This window comes from Hippoglossus hippoglossus, chromosome 19 (assembly GCF_009819705.1).
Source record: "Hippoglossus hippoglossus isolate fHipHip1 chromosome 19, fHipHip1.pri, whole genome shotgun sequence".
In the NCBI taxonomy this organism is placed as follows: domain Eukaryota; kingdom Metazoa; phylum Chordata; class Actinopteri; order Pleuronectiformes; family Pleuronectidae; genus Hippoglossus; species Hippoglossus hippoglossus.
This window is the reverse complement of record NC_047169.1, coordinates 12115150-12142682: the sequence shown is the minus strand read 5'-3', so window position 1 is coordinate 12142682 and position 27533 is coordinate 12115150. Positions and strand designations below refer to the sequence as shown.

The 27533-nt window shown below is 42.6% G+C and overlaps 2 protein-coding genes across 4 annotated transcripts in view; one reads left to right on the top strand and one right to left on the bottom strand.

The window, feature by feature from the left end:
- itga3b (integrin, alpha 3b) overlaps window positions 1–10704 on the top strand; it is a 27601-nt gene extending 16897 nt beyond the window's left edge. The window contains exons 7-26 of one of the 3 annotated variants that reach the window (XM_034570147.1): window positions 775–968; window positions 1347–1435; window positions 1530–1663; window positions 1918–2004; window positions 2087–2154; window positions 2332–2477; window positions 2587–2733; window positions 2838–2935; window positions 3456–3624; window positions 3805–3879; window positions 3977–4056; window positions 4700–4777; window positions 4920–5022; window positions 5330–5506; window positions 6575–6700; window positions 7119–7232; window positions 7449–7547; window positions 7637–7762; window positions 7999–8154; window positions 9130–10704. In XM_034570147.1, the coding sequence (XP_034426038.1) occupies window positions 775–968; window positions 1347–1435; window positions 1530–1663; window positions 1918–2004; window positions 2087–2154; window positions 2332–2477; window positions 2587–2733; window positions 2838–2935; window positions 3456–3624; window positions 3805–3879; window positions 3977–4056; window positions 4700–4777; window positions 4920–5022; window positions 5330–5506; window positions 6575–6700; window positions 7119–7232; window positions 7449–7547; window positions 7637–7762; window positions 7999–8109 (2221 nt within the window). In that variant the 3' untranslated portion in view covers window positions 8110–8154; window positions 9130–10704. Of the gene's footprint in view, window positions 1–774; window positions 969–1346; window positions 1436–1529; window positions 1664–1917; window positions 2005–2086; window positions 2155–2331; window positions 2478–2586; window positions 2734–2837; window positions 2936–3455; window positions 3625–3804; window positions 3884–3976; window positions 4057–4699; window positions 4778–4919; window positions 5023–5329; window positions 5507–6574; window positions 6701–7118; window positions 7233–7448; window positions 7548–7636; window positions 7763–7998; window positions 8155–9129 lie in introns of all 3 variants that reach the window. The other 2 variants (XM_034570145.1, XM_034570146.1) reach the window with 2 other exon arrangements.
- ace (angiotensin I converting enzyme (peptidyl-dipeptidase A) 1) lies at window positions 9630–27533 on the bottom strand. The gene is made up of 25 exons (XM_034570144.1): window positions 26538–27533; window positions 23245–23412; window positions 23067–23154; window positions 22106–22249; window positions 21828–22019; window positions 21239–21336; window positions 20880–21049; window positions 20486–20709; window positions 20243–20387; window positions 19616–19714; window positions 18997–19119; window positions 18704–18909; window positions 18198–18334; window positions 17687–17845; window positions 16414–16501; window positions 15984–16127; window positions 15154–15345; window positions 14614–14711; window positions 14192–14364; window positions 13583–13806; window positions 13351–13495; window positions 13094–13192; window positions 12717–12839; window positions 12153–12338; window positions 9630–11292 (listed from the first exon to the last, which is right to left on the bottom strand). The coding sequence occupies exons 1-25, from the start codon at window positions 26769–26771 to the stop codon at window positions 11094–11096; spliced, it is 3858 nt and encodes a 1285-aa protein (XP_034426035.1). The 5' UTR covers window positions 26772–27533; the 3' UTR covers window positions 9630–11093.

Sequence of the window (27533 nt, the reverse complement as noted above, 5' to 3'; positions counted from 1 at the left end):
TCACCTGAACAAACCCCAGTTTGATAAAAAGTACATAAACTTATTTGACATGTACTTTGACTTGTCCATGTCCCATCCACTAACCTGGAGGAGGCAGGATTTATGACCCGTACTGCAGCCAGCCACCAGGTGGTGATTGAAATGCTTTAGCTTCACTTTTGGGGAGCATTCATATTTAGGGAGCATTCAATCTTTAGCTAGTCTGTGTTCGGACCTCATACTACACATGATTGGAATCAAAGTGACAGTAATTCCACTCTATCTTTAGTTTGACAGCAATCTTAAATTGGGATTTTTGGACTGATTAAATTTGAGACAGCCGCCTGTTCAGCCACATGCTGCTTAAAATCCTAAATACACACTGGTAACAGACGGAAAGCAGAAGGGTTATGTTTGCTCTGTTAGTATGTTCTAGCAGACTGCCTGTAACTGCCTCTTGTTCTTTTGAGCTGCTTCATGGTCCAGTGCTCTGTAGCTATGATATGGCAGATTATGCAGAGAATGCAGGACGATGATGCACGTTTGAGCTGAGATCAGAGAAAGTCTGTCCCTTCAGTAGCTCTGATAAGACCTTCATCATGACATCATGGGGAAATCATGCTGCAATTTAATTCATGAGTCAAACCTTGTTAGATATGTGGTGCATTTAGGAATATGTAAGTACTGTTTGTTACAATTACAAGAAATGTTGGTGAATTGTAATTTATTTTTAGTTATAATAAGGATGTATGTGTTGGAATATGAATGTCATTTTTTTTTCTTTGCCTATGACAGCTGGAATGATCTGATCGTGGGGGCCCCATTTTACTTTGACCGTATGAAGGATCTTGGTGGAGCGGTGTATATCTTCATGAACGAGAACGGGTCGTTCCAAAAGACCACCACCGTCGTGCTGAACGGTCCGTCGGGGTCCGGGTTTGGCATTGCAGTTGCTGCCATCGGCGATGTCAACCAAGATGGATTCCAAGGTAGGACTGTGAACACAACTCAAGTTGAAAACAGCTTCAACTACAAAAATGATCTACATGATGAAATTGTAGTTAAAGTCCATTCTATGATGTTTTTCCATCACATCTACGTTCTAAACTAAAAGGACTGCTCTGTTGGTGTAGAGGGGAATTATTGTATTAAGACTTTGTGTGATTGTTTTAATGCACTGTTGCTACGCAATTATCTCAGCAGGGAAAGATTATAATGGAACGTGTTTCATTTCAGACTTTGCCAAAGCCTCGGCTGGCAACCAATCATTAGGTGGTGCACTGCTGCCACCTAGAGGGCGAATACATTCCTTCTTTCACTTGTTTTCAGCTGTTTCCTTGACACATTTCCATTATTCCTGTCTGCAGACTTTGCAGTCGGAGCTCCCTTCCACGACACAGGGAAGGTCTACATATGGATGGGAAGTAAAAAGGGGATCTCGGAGGAGCCCAGTCAGGTAACATGTGACTTAATACATCGGATGCATTTCACATATAGTCTTATCAGGCATCCGGATTTATTGTTATATATGCAACTGCTGCCCTCTACAGGTGATTGTAGGTAAGACATTAGGTAATGGATTCCAGACCTTCGGCTACTCCATCAACGGAGGGATGGACATGGACGACAACAGTTACCCTGACATCTTAGTTGGCTCTCTGGACGACCGAATTGCCCTGCTCAGGTAAAAGAAAAAAAGTGTGAAAATTAAGGAATTTTCCCCCAGTTTTCATTCAGTTAAAACATTGGGAAATGTTTATTGCATTAGCAGGGTAATAAAATCCTGTAATAAGCCAATGTTCAAACAGAAAATAAAAGTTAAACTAATACCGGAGTATGTCTCAGCTATAAATAGTAAAAACATGTACTTTTTTCATATGAGAATATAACTTATGTACAGTTTGATTCTATGTTGTTTTTTTGTTTTGTTTTGCTCAGAGCTCGACCAGTCATCCACTTAACTAGCAACTTCACTGTTGAGCCGAAGATTGTGGACCCTAATCAGTGTCCTGGGAATACAGCATGGTGAGAAGACATGTCAGAATACCTCATTCAGATGAGTTACTTTTTTGTCTAAGACTTGTTTGTGTCTCTTTGTGCTTTACAGCATTAAAGTGACGCTGTGCATGGCTTTCACGCCGAGCAATGGAATCAAAGACTTCAGGAAAAATATAAGTAAGCAGTCTTTTCTTTTTCAACTGACTTCTTATGTGTAAATAAATATTATTTAAAATTTGAATGGATAAAGGCCACAATTGTGAATCGATAGCCATACTTAAAATATGTAGAATTACTGGCTGCTCACAGACCTTGCGTTCTGTAATGTCATGTACGTGTTTCTACCTTGCAAAGCGGTGAACTACACAGTGGAGGCGGACATGGAGAGGAGAAGAAGCCCCCGAGTTCGTTTCCAGAAGAATAATGGCGACACATTCACCGGCTTACTGAGCCTGCCCTCCTCCAAGTCCACGTGTCAAACTCTAAACCTGGTCGTAGTGGTAAGATTCCAACAAATGTGTGTTGTGCAAGTGGGTCGACTTAAAAGCTGCGGTTGCCGAAATCATGTGGTTATTTTGACTGGTATTACATTTTTGGGCGACTTTACAGGCGCCTGTGAGGGACAAACTGGAGCCAGTGGTCTTTTCCCTCAACATGTCTTTACATGAGCAAAAACCTAAAGCCAGACGCTCCCTGCAGAACCTGGACTCCTACCCGGTCGTGAGCCAGGAGCAGAAACTCACACAAAGAACTGAGGTACGGTGTGATGCATACACCACATTCATAAAACACATTTCACATAACTTCGACAGTGAGGCACATGTTACAGTGTATACTTTGATTTGTTACATTTCCCGCAGATTGACTTTCAGAAGGAGTGTGGCTTAGACAACAGATGCAGCAGTAACCTGAAGCTCACGGCTGAGTTTGTTGACGACAAAGAAGACCCTTACCCCCGGTGAGATGAAATTCTGAAAACCAAGCCTTCTTTTTAAAGCTGATACAGGAAACATATATAAGATGAATATCACATGAGTTTATCCACTGTCTTATCAAGAGATAGAGAAGAAGATTGATACCACCCTAATGAATGTACAATACATATGAAGCCATATAGTCCAGCAGCCATTTTGCATAAACTTAACATAAAGACTGGAAAGAGGGATGGAAGATTTTATATTTAAATTAGTTTAATCAGTAAAACAGTTGTTTCTCCCTGTTTCACAGCCGTGCGCTGAGCTGAATTCATGTAGAAAATGAACCCCCAAAAAAATAACGGTTTTGTTACACTAGTAAAGTAAAAAAGAGCTCTACATGCTGTATCTGCAACAATGGCAGCTGGCTAGGCTTTGGGAATTGCGCTTGTGTCATCCTGTAACGCAATATGAGACTGTTATTTTGGTTTCGGGTTTAGAATCATTACACTCCTAAAAACATTAACTAAAATAATAATAAAAATACATGTTGTCCGTGCTTAGGAAGGGCAAATTCCAGGTTCTACAGTTCAGCAGCGCTATGAAGATAATAAGTCTGAAGGTGGAAGTGACTAACTTCCCTTCCGGGGGGAAGCTGGGTGAGGACGCCCATCAGGCCATGCTCAACATCACCATCCCCGAGGCACTGAGGTACTCTGGCGTCAGGTCAAAGGTACGTCCATCAGAGGGCAGCAGACGACTGAAAGATATCCATTTAATAGTTATTTCCTCTGTTCAAGTCTTAAATCCTTTTACCAGTATCACAAAAATACACTGTTGGATTGTTAATTTCGCTCATTATCAATGCGTGAATATAGAACACACAGTTTGAATATTCTGCCTGTGCATGTAGGACCATGATGTGCAATGCACTTTGGACAGCACAGTAATTTGTGAGCTGGGGAATCCACTCAAAGGCAACGAGAAGGTGAGTGAGCCTTTGTCCCTCAAACAGTTTGACTCCTTTCTTTCTGCTAAGATGCGTTTGTGATAATTCTCATTCCACCGCTGACTCTCATTATCAGGTGTCACTCGTCCTCAAGCTTGAAACCTCAGGGATTAATCTGAACACACAAGAGATCCAGTCTCATCTGCTTCTGTCCACGTAAGTGCTGAAGATTGCTAGATGCAGGCTTTATAGCCGAGAGTGGTTCACTTTTTACAGAGCCGCAACACTTTAGAGGCAAGTTTTAATTCAGGTTCTATGCCCACATTTGCTTATATTTGGGTCCCCGGTTCGATTCTACAGTAAAACATTTTGTGGCTGCTACCTATTAGTAAAACATGAAGTCACTTTTTAAAGGAGACATATTAAGCTCATATACATTCAATTTGGGATATTACTTGAAAATGTTCAGAAAATGCATCACTTTTCTTAAACGGTTTTGTTTCTTCTGATAAGGCCCAGTCTACTCTGATTGGCCAGCCGGCCCGCTCTGTTGTGGTTGGTCAACCAGTTCCAGCGCATGCAGGAAATATTGACCTCTGCTCTCCATTTACCTGGCTCTGTTAGAGGAGTGTGCATAATGTGCATCGTGACAATGTAGGTCATTGAAACATCAAAATGGTGCAGAGGTATCAGCCGAGGGGTTTCAGGAGCCTCTGAAGCAGTGTGTTCTGTGGGGGAGACAGACACAAAAAAAAGCGAAAACTGACAAAAAAAAAAGCATATGTCTCCTTTAATTAGTGCTGATGTTATTGTGGACACCATCTGGCAGGCAGTGTTGTAGTAAGGTTTGCTTCTTCAGTCTCAGTGAACAGAGTGACCTGAAGCCTGTGCCCGTGGCCCTGCTGATTGAAAACACCATCCAACCATCTTTATCCACGTGAGTACCATTACGTAACAACTCCTGACGTACTGTACATACACCAAAGAGCGGAAGCACTGAGTGTCACATCAAATTATCCTCCACATCATGTTAGTGTTCGCACTTGTGCACAATCATTTCCAACTCTCACCCTGTCCAGAGTGAACTCCTTCGTGCAAACACAATTCAATGGGACAGTGATGGGCGAGATGGCCATGGTCAACACCAGTGACGTGGGCAGCCTGGTGGAGTTCACCTTCAATGTGAGTCACCTCCACCGCTCTTGGTTATGTTAGACCTCCAAGACTGTACGTTGCATCTACAACACGTGTGCTGCTCACCCACATTTCCCTGATCCCCACCCAGTCTTTGAAGCCAACACTTTCATCCTTCAGAAGTTTAATATTGCGTGGGGGAAGGGCTGTTGTGTGAGACATGGTTTGTGGTGTGAGCATGACAAGGGGTGGAGGCTATTTAGGAGAAAACTACAGTCTAGCTCTGAATGTTATTGTTCATTCACACAATAGGTTTGATTTCCTCTTTTGTGCTGCGGACTCTTTTCTCCTTTAGGTGAACATGAGGGGCCAGCCTCTGGGAGACCTGGGGACCCTGGCTGTTGAGTTTGATTGGCCCTATGAGGTTGCCAACGGCAAGTGGTTGCTGTACCTGACGAAGATTGTCGTCATGGGGGAATCGGAGACGGAATGTAACCCTGCTGAAGCTGTCGTCAACGTGCTGAACCTCACTGTAAGGCTCTGTTCAATACTGTCAAAAGGAAATGGTAGCTGTGTTGATTTCCAGCCTTGGACCTTTTATCCGTGTCATGTTTTTCTCTTATAATCTTTAAATCTTTATAATTCTTTCAAGCCTACTGCTGCCCACACCCATGATATATATACCAAAATGTCCCCTTTCTGAAAAGCTACAATCATGGTTACAAATAAACAGAAGTAGAGGCTTTAATGAAAGGCCTTGGACAAAGAGCAACAGTAAGAGTGTACAGCGTGTGAGGCTGACATCAGCATGCTAACGTGCTCACAATGATACGTTTATTGTCTCTGTTTAGCACATAGTCCATAAAGATGGACGACTTGACAGCTCTCAGAAGATGGTTTCTGTCATTGTAGGTAGTTCTTCTCACACTGATGTTATACAAACGGAATGAAACGTCATAATTGGAAAAGGGGACTTGTGATTGGTCGAGCGCATTCATCTGTGGGACCTTTCCACTGCTGGTCCATCTCCCCCCCCCCCCCAGCATTTGTATTCGAAATATTTCTGATTTATTTCTGGATAGTTGAAGAAAGTGAAGATGCTTAATCCATCTTTTTTGCACGTGAGAGCAACTTTTGCTAATTAGCACTGATCACAGAGTTTAGGTTGAGGCTGAGGGGAATGTCCGACGGATGTCATACCTTTGGCAAATGCACTGAACTGGACTCATATCAAGCGAGACTGAATTGTGACACTGGTAGAAACTCGTCCTGACGTCCGTGTGAATTGAAGCAGTCTGAGCAGAATGAGTAAACAGTGGCAGAAAAGTGGTGTGAAAATGGTTTTAAAGCCAAACCACAGCTGTTCAGAAATACATTTTGGAAAAAACATGGGTCGCCTCATGCAAACCTCACACAGCCCCAAAATAGAAAATCATTTTGCGTGTGGCCTGCATATAGACAGTGGAAATGAATATGCTATTCTGAGAAGAATTTGGTAATGTCTTTATCAAAACCAGTAATTACCACGTAACCCTCTGATGTAATGTCTCTGTCTCCTCTGCCTCCCTCTTTCATTTCCCCTCTCTCCTTCGTCCTCCAGTTGTCAGGGAGTGGACCAAAGCGCACTAAACGGCAGATCGAGGTGGATGACGTGACCCAGCCACAAATCGTCGTGCCACGAGCTGTAATCTCACTGGGCACTCATCGAAAAGAGACCTACGTATTGGTAAGAAAGGGAGCCGCCTGAGCGTGAACAGCTTTGATGCGTCACATGACGTATTTAATCGCCAGAGTGAGTTTTTCACATTTCAACTGTTCAGCAGATAGATGCAGAAATTATGCAAATAAAGACATCACAATTAATGCTGCAATTTTACATAGAGACACTATATTATCAATGTTTCCAGTAGATCATGAACGGATATGTTACATTATTGTATACAGAGCGAGCACAAGTATAATCAAGATTCATAAAATAAAAAATGGAAAGATGGATGGATAATGTTGTATCATGTTATCAATGTTGTCTCCCCTGAACTCTTTTAGACTTTTTTTCCAACAATGCCCGCATACTCAGTTTGCGTACATGTTTGTGTCCCTGTGTGCTCCCTTGTTTAATCTTTCTTTCCCATGGTGCGTTGAAGGAATGCTCCAAGGGGACGGCAAGATGCGTGAAGTTTACCTGCCCACTGCTCAACATGACAGACTCAGCCAAGATTCATGTGCGGTCACGTTTGTGGAACAGCACAATGATAGAGGTTAGCTCAGCCCAGCTACACACACACTCACACACACACACACGCGATAAACACCTTGTGATTCAATGTAGACCGATGCAGAACACAGTTTTTTACGAGAGCCTTCCTCTGGTGGGAAAGAGTGTATCTGGAATTATGGATATTTACAACGTTTAACTTCATTGTGAAAATGTTTTGATGGTGTGCGTGTGTGTGTGTGTGTGTGTGTTCCTGCAGGACTATTCCAACGCTCTGAGAGTGACAGTCAGAGGGGAAGCCAAACTGAAGCTCATTACAGATAAACCAACCATCACGATTGACAGTGAGCCCATCATGGTGCGTAAATGGTGATGATGATGATAAGAATTTTGATGATGATAATGATTTTGATGCTTTTAACCTGACTGCCTCCACCTTTCCTTTAGTTCACAGTCGAAATAGAGCCAGTGGAGGGAGGGGAAAAACCCTACGAGCTCCCGCTGTGGATCATCATCTCGGCAGCAGTCGCAGGAATTCTACTGTTGGGAATCATAATTATTATACTGTGGAAGGTGAGTAATAATGTACTGATCATATTGTACATACACACGCTGTGTATCCGCAGACAAATCTAGTGGACTGTTCGCTCACTCACAGCAGAGCTCTTCTCTGGGTCATACAACAGCTGCTGACCCCCACTCATCTGACACATACAAACTCCATATCAAAGCGTTAGTCTAACCTTTGACTTACCCCCCCTCTCCCCCACGCACTCCTCCTCCTCCTCCTCCTCGTCCTCCACCCTCAGTGTGGCTTCTTCCAGAGGGCCAGCACGAGGGAGATGTATGAGGCCAAGTCCCAGACGGCTGAGATGAAGATCCAGCCATCTGAGACAGAGAAGTTGACCGAGGACTACTGAGGCCCCTGGGGGTCCCCAAACAGCACACACCAATGGGGCTTTTGGGTAAAAATGGATTTTCAATGGATGCTAAGCACTAAGCTTGGGGTGTGATTCAACTTACTATGTCGCTTTCTGAGTCTTTACACCAACCTCTTCCAGTTACAGTCACTAACATTTCCTGTGTTTCCCCCCCGGGCTAGTTCTGTGCAAACACAGCTGTTCACTCTGCTTTCACTACTTCATCTAACTTATTGTGGGTCTTTCTGTTACCTAACCTGAATTTCTTCTTCTCAATCCGTCATTAATGTGATTTGTTTGTTTTATTAATCTTTATTCAAGGGTGTGTTCTTTTAGTTTGAGAGCAGGACAAGAACAGGCGTGATTTCACGTTCAGATTTTGTAACTCTCTCACTCAAAACCCTGATTGTGCTTAGATTTCCTGCGCTCAGCTTCAGCTCCTCTCCTCGCGCTCACGCTGCCTCTGTGCGATTGTGAAACATATGCTCTCAGATTTTTTTCTTCTGCTCTCTGAATTCATTGTGCAAAAATTGGCTGACAAGTGAAAATGTCCCACCCTCACTGTGGGTGTGTTAGCTTTAAGTCTTTAAGAGTCCCGTATGGGCGGTTGCTTTAACCGGGTCATACACTCCTCCCTACTCGGCTTTACACCATTTTCCTGTCTTAATGCCTGAAGGAAAAACAATGACACCTTCATGGAGTCCAGCAGATCGCTGGTATATTTATTGTAAGGATCTCAACTTTTTTATGAGATGGGAACACTGTTGCTTGTGACTATAAAAACAAAATAGATGCCACCTTTTGTATTTTATGGGAACAACAGCAAAAGTAACCAAAACAAGGGTGGGGAAATTTCATTTGTCAGCTTATTGTGGGTCTTTCTCTTACCTAATCTGATTTTCCTCCTTTAGCCTTCGAATCCTAAATCTTCCTCTCAACCAGTCATTGATCCCTACTCTCCTGCCGTTTGAGTGCAAACTTGATCACTGTCACTTCCTTCTCTCCCTCTTTTCTCTCCAGCTTGGATTCTTTAAGCGGGCTCTCTACTACCGGATGATGCCAAAGCACCAGGGGGTGAAAATTCGCAAAGCTGAGCGCTATCAGTTCAATCTGGGATTTCAGCCCGAGGAGCCTCAGAAAAAGTATTGGATCACCAACTGGACAGAGATGCAGCGTTACTACTACTGAGGCCTTAACTCTGAACCCTGAACCACTCCTTGTCACATGGGCTCGGGCCAAACAAAGCGCACTGGGCTCCGTTGAGGACCATGGACAATGGACAAAGCCCTGAAACATTTTTTTATTTTTATTTTCATTAGATTTCATTGACTCTATCAGTGCAATATACTGAACATTTTTGTTTCAGAGATTGTAATTTCTTAAGTATTTTTCGAAGACTGCTGTGTTGTACGTTGGAATTGGGGTTGCATTCAGGAGTAATATGTAAACTGTTTTGATTCACGTTGCAGGACTTTATGTACTGAACTCTGTGTTTGCATGAATACTTTCATTTCTTTGAATTTTTTGAGCAAACTTACTGGACATTCCTCATGTTTATTTTGCACCATATCCGTTTTTTTTGTATTTTCTGTGATTGCTCATGCGCTTCTCAGTTGCCAGGCATTGCAGGTTTAAAACCTAGATCAGTCCTTTTTTCAACTGCACTTAAAATATGTTGACAAATGTCTTTTTGTCCATGTCTGTGTTTGGCAGGCATCACATAGACCAGCATCTGAAATTTAGCTGTGGTCGAACTCTCATTTGCAGAATGGGACTTTGTAGTTTTCAAAGCTACGTAGAAATACTACTTACCTGGCTGAGGGAATAAATTCAGAGAGGTACAGAGAAAAAGTGGTACACAGCCGCGAACTATAACGTTTTACAGCCCAGCTGGACATGTTTTAATTGCCCTTTTTAAATTCCATTCCTTTAAAACCTTCCAAGCACCTCAGCAACACATTGAAAAAAATGGTTCTTGTTTGTCTAGGATTATCCAACATTTGACGATGAGATCATGGGATCACTTGATTTTTATTTATTACACTCTTTTGTGTTATTACAGTAAAGAACCTACCTGGATATCTTTAAATATATCCCACACAGGGAGTCACAACACTGGATTAAAGAACACACGGTATTATGTCTGTGTGGAGATATGATATTTTAAGCTTCAGCATGGATAGCTGCATCATAAATTGTACATAGTGACAAGTTACATTCAACTGTTGAATCTGTTCAACAGTTAACTCTTTGAATGAATGCATATATTATTGGCCTTTGTTTTGTTACTGTCCCCAAGCTTTTTGTACGAGACAGTAAGAGGACACTTTGGCCGACCCGCAGCACTGAGGATGTACTGGATCAGGAGAAGACGAATCACTGAATCGCCTCTGAAAGGACCGAGCGTTGCATTACTGCTCTGGTCAGTGCTACCTAAGAGCCCACAGCTCCCCTGTGGTGACTGTGGCCATTACAGAGGCTCCACTGACTCTGAGTGAAGAGGGAACGGCTAACTGCACAAACTCTGTCCTCTGTGGTGGTGTTGTTTTTGTTGTTTTCTAACTGTACAGTTTCAGTGGAATTAAATTGTTTTTCACAATCTGTGACGAACGGGAAACTTTCTTTGCTCTCTAAAATGAATTTGAACACACAGGCAGAATACATATTTCATCTCTTTTATTGTAGAAATGCTGAAAATTTAACAAAAAACTAAATCAAATGTTCAATAATGCTTACACATATAACAACTTTACATTCATTTTTAAAACATCTTCTCCCTAAACATTCAAATATTACAAATAATTTACAAAATAGTGGTGTGCTTTTGCATAGGCAAAGAAAATATACAAGACTAGGGAGGCAGACCATAAACAAAAGCAGATTTGATCAAATGCATTGTACAGTACACAAAACACACATTCACATTGAGGTTGGTACTGTGCCAGCTACAGTAAGTCCAGTCTTACTTCAGCCTTCATTGACGACTAGTCCTTTTGCTTGAGCTCCATCATGGATATGGACTTTTCCTGCTTCCTTGACTTCCTGTATTTGTTGGCCAATAGGATGGTGGCCACCAGGAGGACCAGGCCAATGGACAACAGGACCCACTGTCCAGCTACGGCAGCTGGGCCTTTCACGTTCATGCCCAGGAAGTCCACTGTATTTGCTTTAGTTTCAGCTGTAGGTGGACACACAGATGAGATACAGAGTAAGTGACGTGCAGGATTGATCGTTTGTCACGAACTTGCACGTTTATATTTGGAAAGCAGCCGATTCTACACAAGGGGGAGTAGTTCAGTGATTTTCAGAGCTAGTCCACAATTGCTTACTTAAAAGCGGGGGTAGCCTTACACAGCGATTTAAACATTGCAAAAGTACGATAGACTTAATATAAAGATGGACGACACAACAGCTCCCCAAGAGTGAAGCCAAAGCTTCTCGATCGCCCCCTGTTGACTGTTTACAGTATAGGTGTTTTACATTTCGAAGTTTTAAACCTGATTGCTAAATAATTCATGAAAGTTGAACATCAATGGATATAAAATGGAATTGAGTCTTGAGAATTTCCTTTTCTTTCATAAAAGCGTAATAGTCACAAATGTTTGAGTATCGTGTAAATGCCACCTAATGAAAATCAAAGTCAGCAAAAGTCATCTGAGGGAAAAAACCTCCTATTTAGATAAAGGAGATCTTTTCACATTTAATGGTCTACTTTCTTGATCTCTCCAACAACAGCTGTGGTCTCCTTTGTGCATCTATCTCTTCCCAGCGCTCGTTGCTAAGAATCTCATTAATCTAATCTGTAATACATCCTTTCAGCAGGATCTCATCAGTAAAACAAGAGGAGCCGCAGATTGATTTCACTGTATGATGCAGCAGAGGAGAAACACAAAATGAAGGCCTCTGTGAGCCTTTTTCTGGGAAGGAGTTCAAGAACCGTTTGGCTTGTAGATTGGGAAACTTGCTTCACACAAACCTCCAGTAAATAGACTCATGCATATGAGGTATTAAAGTGTGTGGATGCCTTGAATGTGCTGGACATACTTGGAGGTTTCCAGGCGTACTCGGGCCACCCGCGAACATCGTTGTTCTTGTTGTTCTCCACCTCCAGCCAGTCAATAAGAGGTTTGAAATACTGCATGAGTGGCTGGGCACTCATTTTGGGCCCGCCGGTGATCATGGTCATTGCCTCGGGCCAGGGCTTACTGAAGCCCAGCTTCATCACGTCACTGCAAACAAAAACAACACAGGTCAGGGAGCAGGTCGGGGAAGACAGGGATCAGTAGCAAGAGTGTGTTCTAGAGATAATTACACACATGGTATGAAGAGCGGTTTCACTGCCTGCACTTACAATCTTTCAGCTGTCTAACGCCAGTGTCACAATTATGTCATTTCTTTATGCAAATAAGAAATAAAACACGCTATACATTCTTCTCTTGGTCAGTTCTGGTATGAATGTATATTTCTTTAATGGTGAAGAGTTTAGATTTGACTGTTCTGATGTCTTCCATGTTTCACTGTTTTACATATGGCTGTTCCATAAAGCATTTCTTTTGTGGAAAAATTGTCCAGTGGTTGCACTTCAGGGTGTATGTGTGTGTACTAACCCGAGCAGCTTCCCAGCTTCTTTAGATTTATAGATATCGCAGTTATGGAGAAGCCCAGTTTGGTTGGCAGCCGTACACAGAGCCTGGTGGAACTGGAACTGGATGATGAAGCTCACAAAGTACCTGGTTGAAGTTCAGCAAAGTACTGTCACGACGGGGCGTCAATGCCGGCAGAACAAAGGAAAAACAAGCTAGAGCTGTGTCATCAATTGCTCGTAATGGTGATTGATTTTTTTTGTGAGCCATGTGAGTAAGTGCACATTATGTTTTACAACATTTATATCTTATCACCCGCTGATAAGAGTGAGTTGAAGCAGTTATCGGTCTATCTGGACTCAATTATCAGCCAGCGGGTTTGTTCTGTCTGGAGAATTTACCTGACGTAGGGCACATTAGCAGGGATGTGGAACTTTGCACCGGGGTCGAAGTCATCCTCAGTGCGAGCTACAGGCGGACACAGCCCCTGGTATTTCATTCTGCAGCGCAAAGAAAAGGAACAGTATAATATGGATTTTATTTCAGTAAATTATTATGAATTGAATAATTCATTTAACAATAAACCCCTCACTCGTTCATTTCCTTTCATCTAACAAACAATGAATATGGCAGTTGTTAAAGTGCTGGTGAACTTTACCGGAGGTTCCACCACTCCTTATTGTACTCAGTGGGTGGGATGCGTCCATCGAATACTTTCCATCTCCACTGGTCCATCAGGTAGCCAAAAGGCAGGAAGGCGATCTTGTCAAGTGCCATGCTCATCAGGAAGTTGATTTCACTCTCTGGGGGAATGGAGAGAAACACTTTAACCATGAGCTGAACACTGAACACCTTCTTCTGCAGAACACCTAGTGGTCAGGGTCCCCCACCGTGGTTGTTCTCAACTTTGTCCAAGAGGCCGATGCTCTGCAGGTGTTTGGGCGTGGACACAGAGAGGGCCAGCACGTCGCCGATGGCCTCGTGAAATCCAGGGTTGGCCCCGTCGCGGAAGGACACAGGCCGGTCTTTGTACTGCAGGAAGTACTGGACGTGGCCCATCTCGTGGTGCGCCGTGATCAGGTCATCCATGGTCACAACAGTGCACTGTTTGATCCTGGAGACACAGACAAGGCAATAATTACAGCAAAGAACCCAGAACTCTTACAATTTCTGTAGTTAAAATTATGTAACTCAGTCTTATAAATAATTTTGGGCTGCTTCACTTGACAGGACTTTGATGTTTTCATTCCACTGGATGAATTTTGACTTTGAATTCTGCATCACTTTTAGAGATGCAGAACTATAATTAGTTCTGCTGTTCTCAGGTGTGATTTGCAAAAGAGATCTTAATCCCAAATGAGAAAGCCGGGAGGAATAATAATTATTTGAAGTATTGTACAAATATTTGATTTGCAATGAATAAAAACTAGACTATCAGAACACTGCTGAGGGCCTACCAATCAATTAGGATCACAGAAAAAATAAAACTGAGGATTAACCTGAAGTCTTTTCGGTTGTAGAAGTCCCATGCCGATGCATGGCACACTACCTTACGTCCGTCAGACGGCTTCTCCAGCATGGACTTCTCCCAGAACTCTTGTGGCATTGGTATCAAACCAAGAGAGGTGAAAAAATTGTCTGATTCCTTAAACATTCTCACTGCATCCCAGCCCTGAACAAGGAAAAGAAAGATAATCAACAAGTAGAAAAAGAAACAGCTACACTGCATTTATTTAATGCAGTTAAAATCCTGTGTATATAGCTACATTCTGCATGAGCATCCACTTTGAGTCTCATTTTAACTGAAACAAACTAATCCTACAGCTGCGATGTGAGTGGTGGGAGAAAGTGATTGAGTCCTTGGGTATTCATGTGTGCAGATGTGATCATTATGCAACAGCTGCTTCATGAGTCCATTCACCTGTGCCACCATGGCTGGTGTGGCGTCAACCTGCGTGGCATCTGGATAGGGGATAGCCAAATCCATGATGCCAGACCACGTCTGTGCCCACATGTTACCTAAAGGGACAGAAGACAGCATTCATATTTCACATTTTTAAGTCGAAGAAGTTATGGGGCAAGTCATCTTCTGCTCTGACAGTGTTTAACCAAGTGGGATTTGTGACTCTGAGTGGTTCCAATCCCTGACTGTGAGGAACTGTCAAACGCTATCTCATGCTTGATGCCTCTGAAAGCAAATTAAATCCCATCTAAACCCAAATACATCTACAGCCAATGACAGAATATCTATGGGAGTATGCTCCCACATGAAAGGAGAGTTTTTGGCTGTAGTGTTAAAATCCTTTGGATTCCAGCATGAAATACTGGCTTAAGTGACCTCAGCCTCAACTCCTGACAGCCTGGTATAATCAAAACAAATTTCTGGAGGCTGTAGCTTCATGCAATACATTCCAAAAAGCTGCTGCTGCTCTTTCAAAGAAATTTCAATTTTGTTACCTACCCAGCAAATGAGCAGGGATGGGTCCCTTCAGGTTGATGCGCTCGGGGCCATACTTTTTGTACAAAGCCCTGCGAACATAGGCATGTACATTTAGATAGAGAGGCTCCAGCTCCTTCCACAGACTCTCCAGGTCTTCCTCAAAAGTTGGGGTTTCATACAGGGAGCGCCAGGAGGCCCCGTTGTCAGGATGACCTGTGGAGAGCACCACGGATAGACACAAGGTTGGTTATGCAGGCGGTGCTGAGTTTTTTGCAAACATGTCTTCTGAGCAATACCACTTATGAAGCAAAAATTATGCCCTTCTTCTTGTTTATGTTCTCCTATTTATGTCCGATTGATGCAGACCTTGGTAAGTCCAAAACTGGCCTTGCTAAACCCAAAGCTAGCCTGGCTAAGTCCAAATTTGGCCTTGCTAAGTCAGAAGATAGCCTTGCTTAAGTCCAAAACTAGCTTTGCCGATTCCAAACTGCTGGTAGGCCGATTTTGTTATCACTGGACAGGGCCATGTTAACTGTTTCTCTCAGTTTCCACTCTTTGTGCTAAGCTAAGCTAACCATCCGCTTGTAGTAGTTTCATATTTAGTGTACAGACATGAAACCTGTATCAATATTCTCATTTAAAGCTCTATAAGAAGCCTACTGATGGAACTGGTCAACAATGGCCCTTTAATTGCACCACTTTAAACTGACCAGATTATCTTTGACTTCAGAGCAACTTCTGCTTCTCACTTCTCTCTGCTGATCTGATCTAAAGTTGGCTTTGATATATTTTTCAGGCAAAATAGATGAGGGAGAAGATGGATTTAAAAGGATCCACTTGAGGTCATGTACCATTGAGTGTGGCAGCTTCGTTGGCCAGTTCAACATATCTCTTGTAATCCTGACGAAGCACTTTTCCTGCAGAGTCTCTCCATCCCTTCCAGGCAAACAACAGTTCGTCATAATCCCTGGACTCTGCCATGATCTTCTGGAGATCTGAAACACAGCACATTCATTTATTACAGCAACAGTACTGTACAGTGTAGCAGAGTACAATGTCTTTTAAATTATGTTTTCAGTTTTTCTTGTTAAATACTTTGCATATCCCTGCAAAGTGATAATTACAGCACCTTTTATAGTTATTATATTATTTCAAGGTAGCTAAATGTAATGATGTACAATTTGGAAATTATCAAACAATACTTTACAATAAAGTACAAGTACTGCTCTACTTCCTTATTAACTTAATTTATGTAACTTAAAGATATAGGTATAGTCTTACCTGGATCCAATGGGTGGCAAGTCCCATCATCCCTGCAGACCTCAGCCACACTGTACTTGGTCTCCATGTTGGACAGGAGAGTGTTGTACTGACAAAATAAAAGTGTCCGTCAAAAATTAGATCACACCAAAATCATCAGCAATCACATTTCTGCAGGTGCTCTCTATAGTATATAAATACACACACACACACACACACACAGCTTGAAATTAAGGTTTACCATTTAAACTTCAAGACTTGCTCATGGCGAGAATTTAAAGTGGAATCCAATATACTTAAGACTTAATACAATTAATTTACAGACATTTTAAGTTATTTTTAAGGGTCTTAATCCAGGCAGTAAGAAAAAGGTTTTAATTTACAATTAAACCTTAATTGTTGGGAAATGAAATTAATTGCCTGATGTCTGCAGACACATGGGCAGATTTCAGTGACTTCATGTCTTCACACACACACACACACACACACACACACACACACACACACACACACACACACACACACACACACACACACACACACACACACACACACACACACACACACACACACACACACACACACACACACACTAGCTAGCTCTTGCTCTTCCCAAGTAGAAAAACAGGTCTGTCCACAGTATAATTTAATTGTTCGCATTGACTCATTTGTGTTTAGTTCATTTAATGGGGCAACATCAAATGAACATTTGTCTAATCACCCCAGCTCAAGTTAGCCAAACATTAGCCACTTGATAACCTTGGAGCTGTCATCAAAATGTAATTATGAAAAATGTACTTAATAGCCTTAATGACGCTGCACAGCCCACTGGCTAATGTTAGACTAATTTAACTGGCTTCTCCAGGCACCTTATTTGACTTCAAATGTTCAGTCAATTAAGGCTAATTAGAAAATAGTAACATAAACGTAAAAAGGCTTTTCTTTTGTAAACTTTGTGATTTCATTATAGGCATTATTTAGGCAGCATCAGTATAAGTACTTCACTTGGCAGCAGATGAAGGACATTAGATATAAAACGCAAATTTGTGTATTCTGTGCTACAATGGCTGCCATTTTTCTTGTTTGCTGGCTAACAAGATGATGTTTACCACTGAAAATGTCTGTATATGGGTTATCACTGTTATATGTTGTCTGCGTTCCTGTTGCATCCACCTTGTTGATTATTTGTTGTGGGAAGCACTTGCAATTTGTTTGCCCTCTGTGATGCGCAACTATTCACTCGCTGCTAAGTCTTTGATAAAAATATGTTAATCTAAAACCATTTCCTCCACACCTCTTCCAGCTTTGCCGAGGGAAGTGCGGCACGTTCGATGTCGCTGAGTTTTTTGATGATGCGTTTGACCGAACCGTCCTGGAAGTCCGTGGTGTCGTACTGACGGGCCCTCTGTCCATACTTCAGGGTGTGGGCTGCCATCTCCAGGCTTTTGTCAAGCTAGAGAGGAATAAAGAAAACTCTTTAATCTTCCTGTTCAAACATTATGTGCCAAATGGAAGCAGTGTGATTAAATGGATGGATGCACTGGTTAAAAGATGAACAAAGAGGTGCATAGGTTAAAGGTCAAAAGTTAAATAGAGTTATGCATACATGCATTGATTAGTGACTCACTGACTCAATCAATTATTGATTCATTGACACATTGTTTTGATTAAGCATTAATCATTTTATTGATTGATTTAATGCAAAAAAAATAAAAATAAACATAAGATGCAACAGTCCTTCACATGTGAATGGTGACTGGAACAATGCTCAGGTAATCATAGTGGAGTCGGTCAGAGGGTCTTACCATCGTTTTCTTATTGGCTTCATTGATGTCGGTGTTGTACTTCCAGGAGGCCTCGGTGTAGGCGTTCCACACCCCCTCGGCTGTGCTGTTGTACTCGTCCAGAAGCGTCGTTGCGTCGAGCTCGTCTGTATTCTTGCCTGGGTAAACAAAGAGAAGGATAAATCAGCTCAAATGCAGGAGGCACACTGTAAATAAAGATACATGTAATTAAAGGCTGGAAAACGCCATTAAATTTTAGCTAAATTATGATGTTTTGATTATGATTATAATGTGGGGGTTTCATATTTTTATGTGTTTGCGTCAAATGTAGTAGACAACTGTTCTGTGTGTGTGTGTGTGTAGAGAAAATCTTGGATCAGACTGTGAGAAATCTGACTAAGGCAGAAGAAACAGATGCATCCAATTTCCTTGTTATTTGTTACTTTCTTCTTTATATGTCTATCAGCCTGTTAGTTTACCAGTAATTTTGATTGTTACTATTGGATGTGCTGACAGTCCGGTCTTACCGATATCCTCAGGGTAGCCCTCAGGTACGGGTGGAACCCAGTCGAAGTCAGACCATCCCAAGTCCTCTTTTACATTTTGCTTTTCGAGCCACTTAACAATGGGGTCAAAGTATTCCATCAGTGAGCTAGCATTCATCTTGTTGGTGCCTATTGCCTCCTGGAGCACAACAGGCCAGGGCTTGGAAGAGCCAGACTGGAGAACTTTCCTGGTGGAGGTAGACAGAAATTAAACATCTTTACTGATCCCATAAAGCATTATGGTTGTTTGTGAACAAGTGAATTAAATCACGTACTTCAAGATGGCGCCTGCTTCTTTGGACTGGTAGATGTCACATGTGTGCAGAGGACCAGTGTGATTGGCTGCTTCACATAGTTTTTTATGAAACTGGAACTGCAGGATGAAGCTGACAAAATACCTACAGGGGGAAAGATTGTCATCTCTTCAGTGCACCACATTCACTATATTACTCTTCTTTAAACATTTCAGAATATTTCCTTAAAAGTACACAAGGAAAGGAAAGATGAGTCATCTACTTATAGATAAAGACAGAATATTTTTTCATATTTTCATTATATTTCTAGAAATACTAAAATCTTTCAAACGGCCTGATACTTTAACATCATAACAGTGTCTTTGTATGTTTAACTAAATGTGTGTTTGACTAACTGTCTTTCCACACTGTTTAAGAAAAAGGGCTCAGATACTTTTCTAATAAGGCCCCCTGCCTCTGCAACAAGCTTCCTGCTATTGTGGGGTTGTTGAGTTGTTTAAAATCACAACTAAATGACAGGAATTCACACACAGGCCATCAATCCTCGGCTCGCCAGCCATTCTTTTCTGCCAATTTTTGGTTCACACAATTATCTTTATCCCTGCCGTTACATGGTGGTGTGGGTAAAACATGGTGCTACCTGATGTACGGTGTGTTCCCAGGGATGTGGAATTTTGCCCCAGGATCAAAGTGTTCCGCGTTACGTCTGATGGGTGGACAGATGCCTTGATATTTTGTCCTTTAAAGAAAATAAGAAATAAGAAACAGATGAGACGAAACAGAGCACTATGGCGTGCGGTTACATAAGTCTTGGGAAATCACTCAGCCTTTAATTATTGTTTTTCTCTGTAAGTATTAGCTGGGTATGTGTGCTCTCTTTCCTGCATCCAGCCCTGGTTCACTCTCTCTGCTCTCATAGTTGGTTGGTTTTGGTCACAGCAGTCTGTTTTCAGCAATAACGCGCTTTTAAAATGCACTGCACACTATCTGCTCAGCACCAAACAGCAGTTTACCAAGCAAACACAGATTTGCATTTATAAGATAGAGCTCTATTCCCTCAGGAGATGGTGGAGACCAAAAACAGAGCAAACAGAGAGGGAATGTCGGACTTAAATTCCTCCGGTGGACATAAGCACAACCCCAGATGAATGGTACTGTTGCTCCGGATCTACTGAACATGTATTGATCCTCTCATCTAAAGTTCAGCCAGAAAGCAAATGTGTTTCCCCAAAATTTGGGAAATATTTTGTAAGTATATTCCTCCTACCTGAGGTACCACCAATCAGAGTTGTACCCTTCTGGAGGAGTGCTTCCACTGAACACGCCCCATCTCCACTGGTCGATGAGGTAGCCAAAGGGAAGGAAGGCAATCTTCTCCAGAGCCATCTTCAACAGGTAGTTGATATCACTTTCTGTAGAGAAAAAAACAATGCAGCATGAAAAAGAGACAGTGTTTGAGTGGCTTGGGCTTTATATTATTTAGGTTTTTTTTCTGTTTAAGTCTCTTTACCAGGGTCGGAGGCATCACTTTTCAGCAGGCCAATGGTTTTTAGATGTTTGGGTGTGGACACTGACAAAGACAGAACGTCCCCAATAGCCTCGTGAAAACCAGGGTTGGCTCCGCGACGGTAGCCCACAGGCTGGTCCTTGTACTGCAGGTAATACTGGATGTGCCCCATCTCATGGTGAACAGTGAAGAGCTGCTCCATCGTCACTGTGGTGCACTGCTTGATCCTAAGTCAAATGAAGCATCAAAATAAGAAACTAAAAAGGGCAACAGGTCTTGAGCGCTATACACTGTGGATGTGAGGATCTTTGTGTCGAGTAATACAAGTTTATCTTTAAGCTGTACACTGCATGAAGTGTATGACACAGTCAATAATTAACTCAATGCTAAATTGTACCTGAAGTCTTTGCGGTTGTAAAAGTCCCAGGCAGATGCATGGCACACCACCTCTCGACCCTCAGGCTTCTCCAGCATGGATTCACTCCAGAACTCCTGAGGCATCGGCTCCAAACCCAGAGAAGTGAAGAACTCCTCGGCCACACGAAACATGTGCGTGGCGTTGTAGCCCTGGGAAGAGGAAACAGTTACACACTTCACCTCAGAGCAATGTGACAAAACTACAATTGCCTACAAAGAGAAACCAGTGGGATTCCAGATATTCCTGATTTGTGGTATAGCATTTTTGAGGTCAAGAACAAATAAATGAATTTTCCTATTTTCCATCACAGTGGGAGAAAGTCTTTCCAACACACTTACTTGTGTGACCATCTCATCAGTCACATCAATGTTGGGTTTGTCAGGAAACGGGATCATCATACCATAGATATTGTTCCAGGTCTGGGCCCACATATTTCCTGAGGGTGAGGAAGAAAACACTCTGTGAAAACATACTATGACAGGATTTAGATTCGATTAAGCAGATATGGAATCGGATTCATATTTGATATAATTTTATCAAACCCCATTCCTAATTACTTTATAGGCTAATTTATGAATTTATCTTTGTTGCAGCTAATAATGGAGAATAAAGAGATGGACAGAAATAATGTTCAGATTAAGGAAACATTTTTAACTATCTTGCATGTGACAATTTTATTAATAAAATACATTTATTGTATTTTTATGGCATTTACGCTTTATTAAGAAAATTAAAACTAAAATCTAAATTCAAATTAATACAGTAAAACGCTGTAAAATAACCTTTTTAACACAGGATGCTCGCATGAGGCCTGTTTTTCATGCAACCAGTTTGATGTAACTTAAATCTTTACAAAGAAGGTGATATAAAATGTAAATCTACCCCCAATCCCACCTATCAGAGTTAGTAACATATGATGTGCTGTACCTAGCAGGTGGGCAGGGATGGGTCCTTTAAGGTTGATGTACTTGGGTCCGTACTGGTTGTAGAGCTGGCGACGCACAAAGGCGTGCAGGTTCTGGTAGAGGGGCTCAATGGTCCTGTAGAGTTTCTCTAAATCCTGTTCAAAGGTCTCAGTCTCGTACCATGAACGCCAGTCCGCTCCAGTGTCGGCAAACCCTAAACAGGACCAAATGTTTGTGTTCTTTCTGTATTTTTTTTTATACTTGTGCTTTCAATAGCAAAGGTGAAGGGGGAGTTCTTACCATCAGCTTGAGCGGCTTTGTTGCTGAGCCCTACAAACGTGGGGTAGAGCTTCTTTAGGGGTACACCTGATGCGTTGTGCCAGCCCTCCCATGCGTACAGCAGTTTCTTGTAGCTTCTGGAGTTGGCCATGATATCCGTGAGATCTGCAAAATGATTTAAAAAAATGCAACACACCCTCAGTCATTAAGAGAAACATCAAGATATTCCCCAAATCAATTAAGATGCATCCGTGTTTAGATGACTTCGTGCTCCATGCTCTATCAGCAGGAAGAGGCCAGAATGGACACACATTTATCCAAGAGATTAGCTCTGACTTATGACAACTCCATGATACTCCGAGTGGAAAACAACATTTGACTTTAAAGTGCCAGGAATAGGAAAAAGGTGAAGCTGAGGAGCACTTGAGATAGTTGGAATGGTGGAAACAGAGATAGCTGACAGTCTGTTTGTTATTTCAGTGAGAGGGTGTGCCTGACACTTTGAGTAACCCTGCTCCAGTGTGTTTCTAGGATTATAACCAACCATTATCGTGGGTACTGCACCTTGATGAGGTTATTTATGTTTCCAACCTTTTCTTTTACCACTTTTTGCTCCACTCGTCGTATTGTGTGTGCGTTGGCGAGCATTTCTCACAATTATTTCTGGGAGCTGTTCCCCACAAAGCAGATGGCCATTGTTCACGATGCATGTCTGAAAGTCTTAAAACCCGCTGATGTTGTTTCTGCCGCGTCTTACTCAACGCTCATGGGCCCACCCTGTTACTTTTCCAAGAGCCGATAACATCTCAACCACTTACATCTGTTTTTGTTCCTATAGACTTCCCCCTACACGCTGTTTGAAACATATTCCTCTAACGCTGCTGTGTTCCTGTTTCTTTCAGGGAACATATTGACGTCTGTATTGCAAGATGTGTGCATGTTCAGCCTCAGGCCCAGTATTTTATGTTCTGCGCATACTCACGAGGTTCCAGGCTCCAGCTTATGTTTGGGTCCACATGCACCTTGGCTGTTGAGTAAATATTGTCCATGTTACTGAGAATGGTGTTATACTGCGGAGAAGAAAAAGAGACGTTAGGAGATTCTTTCACCTTCAAAATATCACAAAGCAAATTTTCCTATCAGATGATATAAAAACAAACCTGCTTTCTTTGTTCCACTGGCAGATTGGCAACGCCCAGTAGCTTGATATTTGCCATCAGTTTCCTGTCTGTTGCAAGAAGCAAGCTGAGGACGTCGGCAGTGAAGACCTCCTTGGCCTTCATGCCCCAGGCTTCAGAGAACGCCTGCTCATTGAGTGATGCATTTACCTAATTGGGAGAGGAGAAGGAAGTGAATGACAGTGATGTGTCGGATCTCTCCAATTCCGCCAAGGCCTGCCAAGAGGTGGCAGCAAATATTTATTTAATATTTAACATAAGTCTTCAAGTCTGTTTGTGCAAGCAAATATGGCCCACAGTGACAAGACTGTGTTGTTTTCCTGTATCGTCATAGCCATTTTTGCAACGTTGCGTGAGTATGCCCATATCAGACATGTTGACAAGCATTGGATGGACGACCATGAAACTTTGTACAGATTTTCATGTTCCTCAGAGTAGGACCTTTAATGATGGTGACGACCCCCAGATGTTTTGTCCAGCTCTATTAGTCAGGTTTTTACTGAAATTTCTCGACAACCATTCAATTAATTGCTATTCAATTTGGGATGGCGATTCATGGTGCTCAGAGGATGAATCTGAATGACTTTAGTTATCCTCTGACTTTCCCTCCAGTGCTCGGGGTTTCACCTATTCAAATTGACGATTCAAATTGACTGGCACAAATTTCATGCAGACATTGTACAGGTTGAATCCGACCGATTTTGGTTACTCCCTGACATTTCCTTTAACGATGCCACCGGCAGCTTGACACTTGACGTGTCTCAACAAATGCTGGATGGATGACCATGCCATCAGTTACAGACGTGCAGACTCTTGTTGAACTTTGGTGAAGCTTGGACTCTTTCTCACAACATCATTTGTCATTTTTCTAGTTTGCTGTTCTCAGCAGTGAACTATATTGCCTCATAGAGCCTCACAGTCTCAGTCTTGGTAATCAACTCTGTCAACATGTCTTCATTTGTGTTCCTAAATAGCTGTTCCAACACGTCGTTCCTCTGGGATCGATAAGGAACAAGGACATTGCCGCAAAACAACACTGTGCAAAGGATATTATTTGAACAAAAAGCCTTTGTCGCTCAAGTAGGAGCTTTTCTTTATAGCAATCTGGAGGGTCACACACAACATATGAACGTTTTCAGTGTATAATGTCAGTGCTGGACGGAGTCAAGGCTGCTATGGGATGCTGCATGGATGGTATGTGCTGAACATTGTAATGATGAACTGCTGTTGCATTGTCACAGCACAACACGACACAGTTTTATTTCCCAGAAGAAGAAAAAATATTGCAATTCTATACGATGAGTCTTATCAAATTGTAAAGTTATCATACTGCAAATTTAAAAAGGAAGAAACAGATTTGCAGTTGCTCTGACCTGACCTAACCTGACAGAGCCGTAGCTTCAGTTCTGTTTCATGTTTTCATTCTTTCGTCCAGCCGACACTGAAATAACAGGCTGCAGGAGGGAAAACTGGTGACAGTGAGTTGAGGTATTAACTCTGACCTTTGTGCGCTTCCTCTCAATCTCTGTTTTTTCCTGCCTTCCTACAACTGCCTGTCCACTCAGATAATCCTCTTCTCTGCAAATAATAAAGATAAGGCCGAAACGCCTTTTTCCTCAGCTTCTTTCACTCAAGGTCTTTCTGTTACTGAAGCTGCAAGGTGTGTTGTATAATTGCCCATTAACAATTCTTCTTAATCATTCACTCTTTTAAAACATAACCTGTGTGTGCAACTGATCTTTCCAGTTAAATAGTTTGGGTGAAACGTATCCAAAGTATTTGAATTTTAAACCTTTCTCCTGAACTCACCTCAGAATAAAAGCTCTGAAACTTCATATTCCAGTCACATACAAAAACTGGCACTACGCAGTGAAATTAATGACTGAGCCTTAGGTCTGATTGTGACACGTCGAGGCGGCTGGTATTTTATTCTGGGGTTCAAAGGATGTCAGTCGCTGATATCTACTTTCCTATTCAGCATGATTAGAAGCCTGTGAACTGCGTCACCTCTGCATGGGCTGACGAGGCCAGAGTGCGTGCGTTCGTGCGTGCATGTGTGTGGCTGAATCATTTTGTTACCTCCTTAGGAGGGTTAGAGGTTAGACATTGTGAGGGATAAGGTTTTGGTGAAGCTGTCCACAATGAATCAAAATCAATGCAAACCTGTGTGTATGTGTTGTTTCATGTTTACTTTGTGCGCGTGGGTGGAGTATAATAATTGAAATAATTGCGATCCTACTCCGGTTTATTTGAATCATTTCTATGTGATGGATTTAAAGTGAAACGCCAACAGCTGTGGAGCTGAATGGCCACGCCCTCCCTAACACCACCAACACCACCAACCCTCCTCCCCGGCTGCCGGATCAGATGTAGCTCATTGCTCTTACTCACTTTGATCCCATCTTTGAAAAGACAAGGGAAAGAAAAACAACTCGCTCATACATGACGACTACAAGCCTCCTCATCTTTCTCTCTTGGTCCCGGATGCACGCTGGAGAGCAGAACACATTCTGCAGCCTGACCCTGTCGACACTGGTGTGGTTACACCTGTTCAGTCGATTAGCTGACAAGATCCCAGCGTAGTGAAGTCCTGCTGTGACAGCTGTCCAAGCACATAAGCGGGAGGAATGTGTGTGGACTGAGTGCACTTGTTCTGTCCACACATATCCATTTGTGGACCGCGGTTTTATTGATTGCTGCTTGGAACTACTTTTCTCCTGCTTCATGCTGGAATCTGCTCTCCCTATCTCTTTTTTTACTGCTCAGCCACATGGTGAGTTGAGGCTGAAATTTGCTTTTAATCTAAGTTGCAAATTCGTGCAACACAGAGGCATTTTATCAATTGCAGTTATTGCCACATTGGACCACAGAGACTCTCACTGCAGGAGACACTGTATTATGTAGAAAATATCAACAGACATTTAAACAACTAAATAAACATAATAGCACACAAGCCCCCCATGGAAATGTATTCAAAGCTTGAAGACGTTCGCACAGGTGTTCAAATCAGTTTTCTATTTTCTGTGACACACAAGCTGAGTTGGCCGCATTGGGAGGAAGCTGAGCATGTAAATCTGGAGAGACATGAATAGGAGTGATCTCCAAATCAGGCAGGGCTAAGCTCCACAGAAACCCTCGACCACGCATGCATTTGTGGTGACGAGGTGCCAGCGCGGCCAAGAACTGATCTAAAGGGGCCCAATTATTGTCAGCATGAGAGGAAGGTTCAGCTAAGGCGTCACCCTCTAACTTCAAAACTCCAGGAGAGGTCCTACCTGAAGCTTGGAGTTGTGGTCTGTAATGTCGGTGTTGTAGTTCCAGCTGGCGGCGACGCTGAGGAATAACACCTCCTCGGCAGTGGTGTTGTAGTCATTGAGGAACCTCAAAGCATCGTCCGTGGTGTTTGCATAATTCCCTGGCAGCCAGCTCCCTGGCAGAGCCACACAGAGTCCAATGGCTGGCAGCAGCAGCAGCACAGACCACAGAAACCTGTCCACACCAGTGCCCATGGCTGGCAGGCACCAAAGAAAGAAGACTTAATGTGGAAGACTTAGGGCTAAAATACGCTTGCTTTAATGAAGTGAGAGCACGCTGCCTTTCCCCTGGAGCGGTTATATCATCTACTCTTTCACTGCTCCCTGATCTGCCTCCCAGCCTGGCTGCTGGTGAAATGCACAAAAGCCAAAGCGAGCTTCTTTTTAAGTGCCAGTTTAACCCAGCCCACACTTTTCTGCAGCCGTCCCTCTCACCACTTTACAGCACTGGACATATTCATCCCCTCCTCCTCCCGTCCACCAGCCTGCCAGGATTGAGATAGTGCCATTATCCTTGATCAGATCTAGGTTGCTGTTGAAGATGAGAGATAAGATATGACACTGCAGCTCAGTCCGCCTGTCTGCCTGCCTGTAGAGTGGAGGCTCCACTGTAACCAGCTCTGTGGGTGAGTGTCTGGGGAGGGACTCCACATACTTTGCTCTCAGTTCCCTCCTTCAGCTTGGAGACAACAGAGGGAGGGGGGAGTTATAAAGAGAGGGGGAAATTAAGGAGAGAAGGGACAGGGGGAATCAAATAGGAAGGGTCGACAGGACTGAAGACTGTGGGCTGAAAAGGCTGCAAGAGATTAGCAGGAAAAGTGAGATAGAAGCACAAATCTGTGAAAGGGTGTTCGGTCGCCTTTTATGCAGAATCTCGGCTTTATGCAGCACAGCCAGGTCGCCCTAATCAGGGGAAAGAAAACAATTCCAGTGCAACAAACAATTGCAAAATGAAAA

What these genes read in the sequence shown, in the direction of transcription:
- ace (XM_034570144.1), bottom strand. Translation starts at nt 26,771, where the DNA reads ATGGGCACTGGTGTGGACAGGTTTCTGTGGTCTGTGCTGCTGCTGCTG. An exon ending in CATCCCTGCCCACCTGCTAG is followed by an intron (nt 21,337 to 21,827) that starts GTACAGCACATC and finishes CCTCACCCTCAG; the next exon opens with GAAATATGTGGGCCCAGACC. An exon ending in GAAGCTGGGAAGCTGCTCGG is followed by an intron (nt 12,339 to 12,716) that starts GTTAGTACACAC and finishes TTTTGTTTGCAG; the next exon opens with TGACGTGATGAAGCTGGGCT.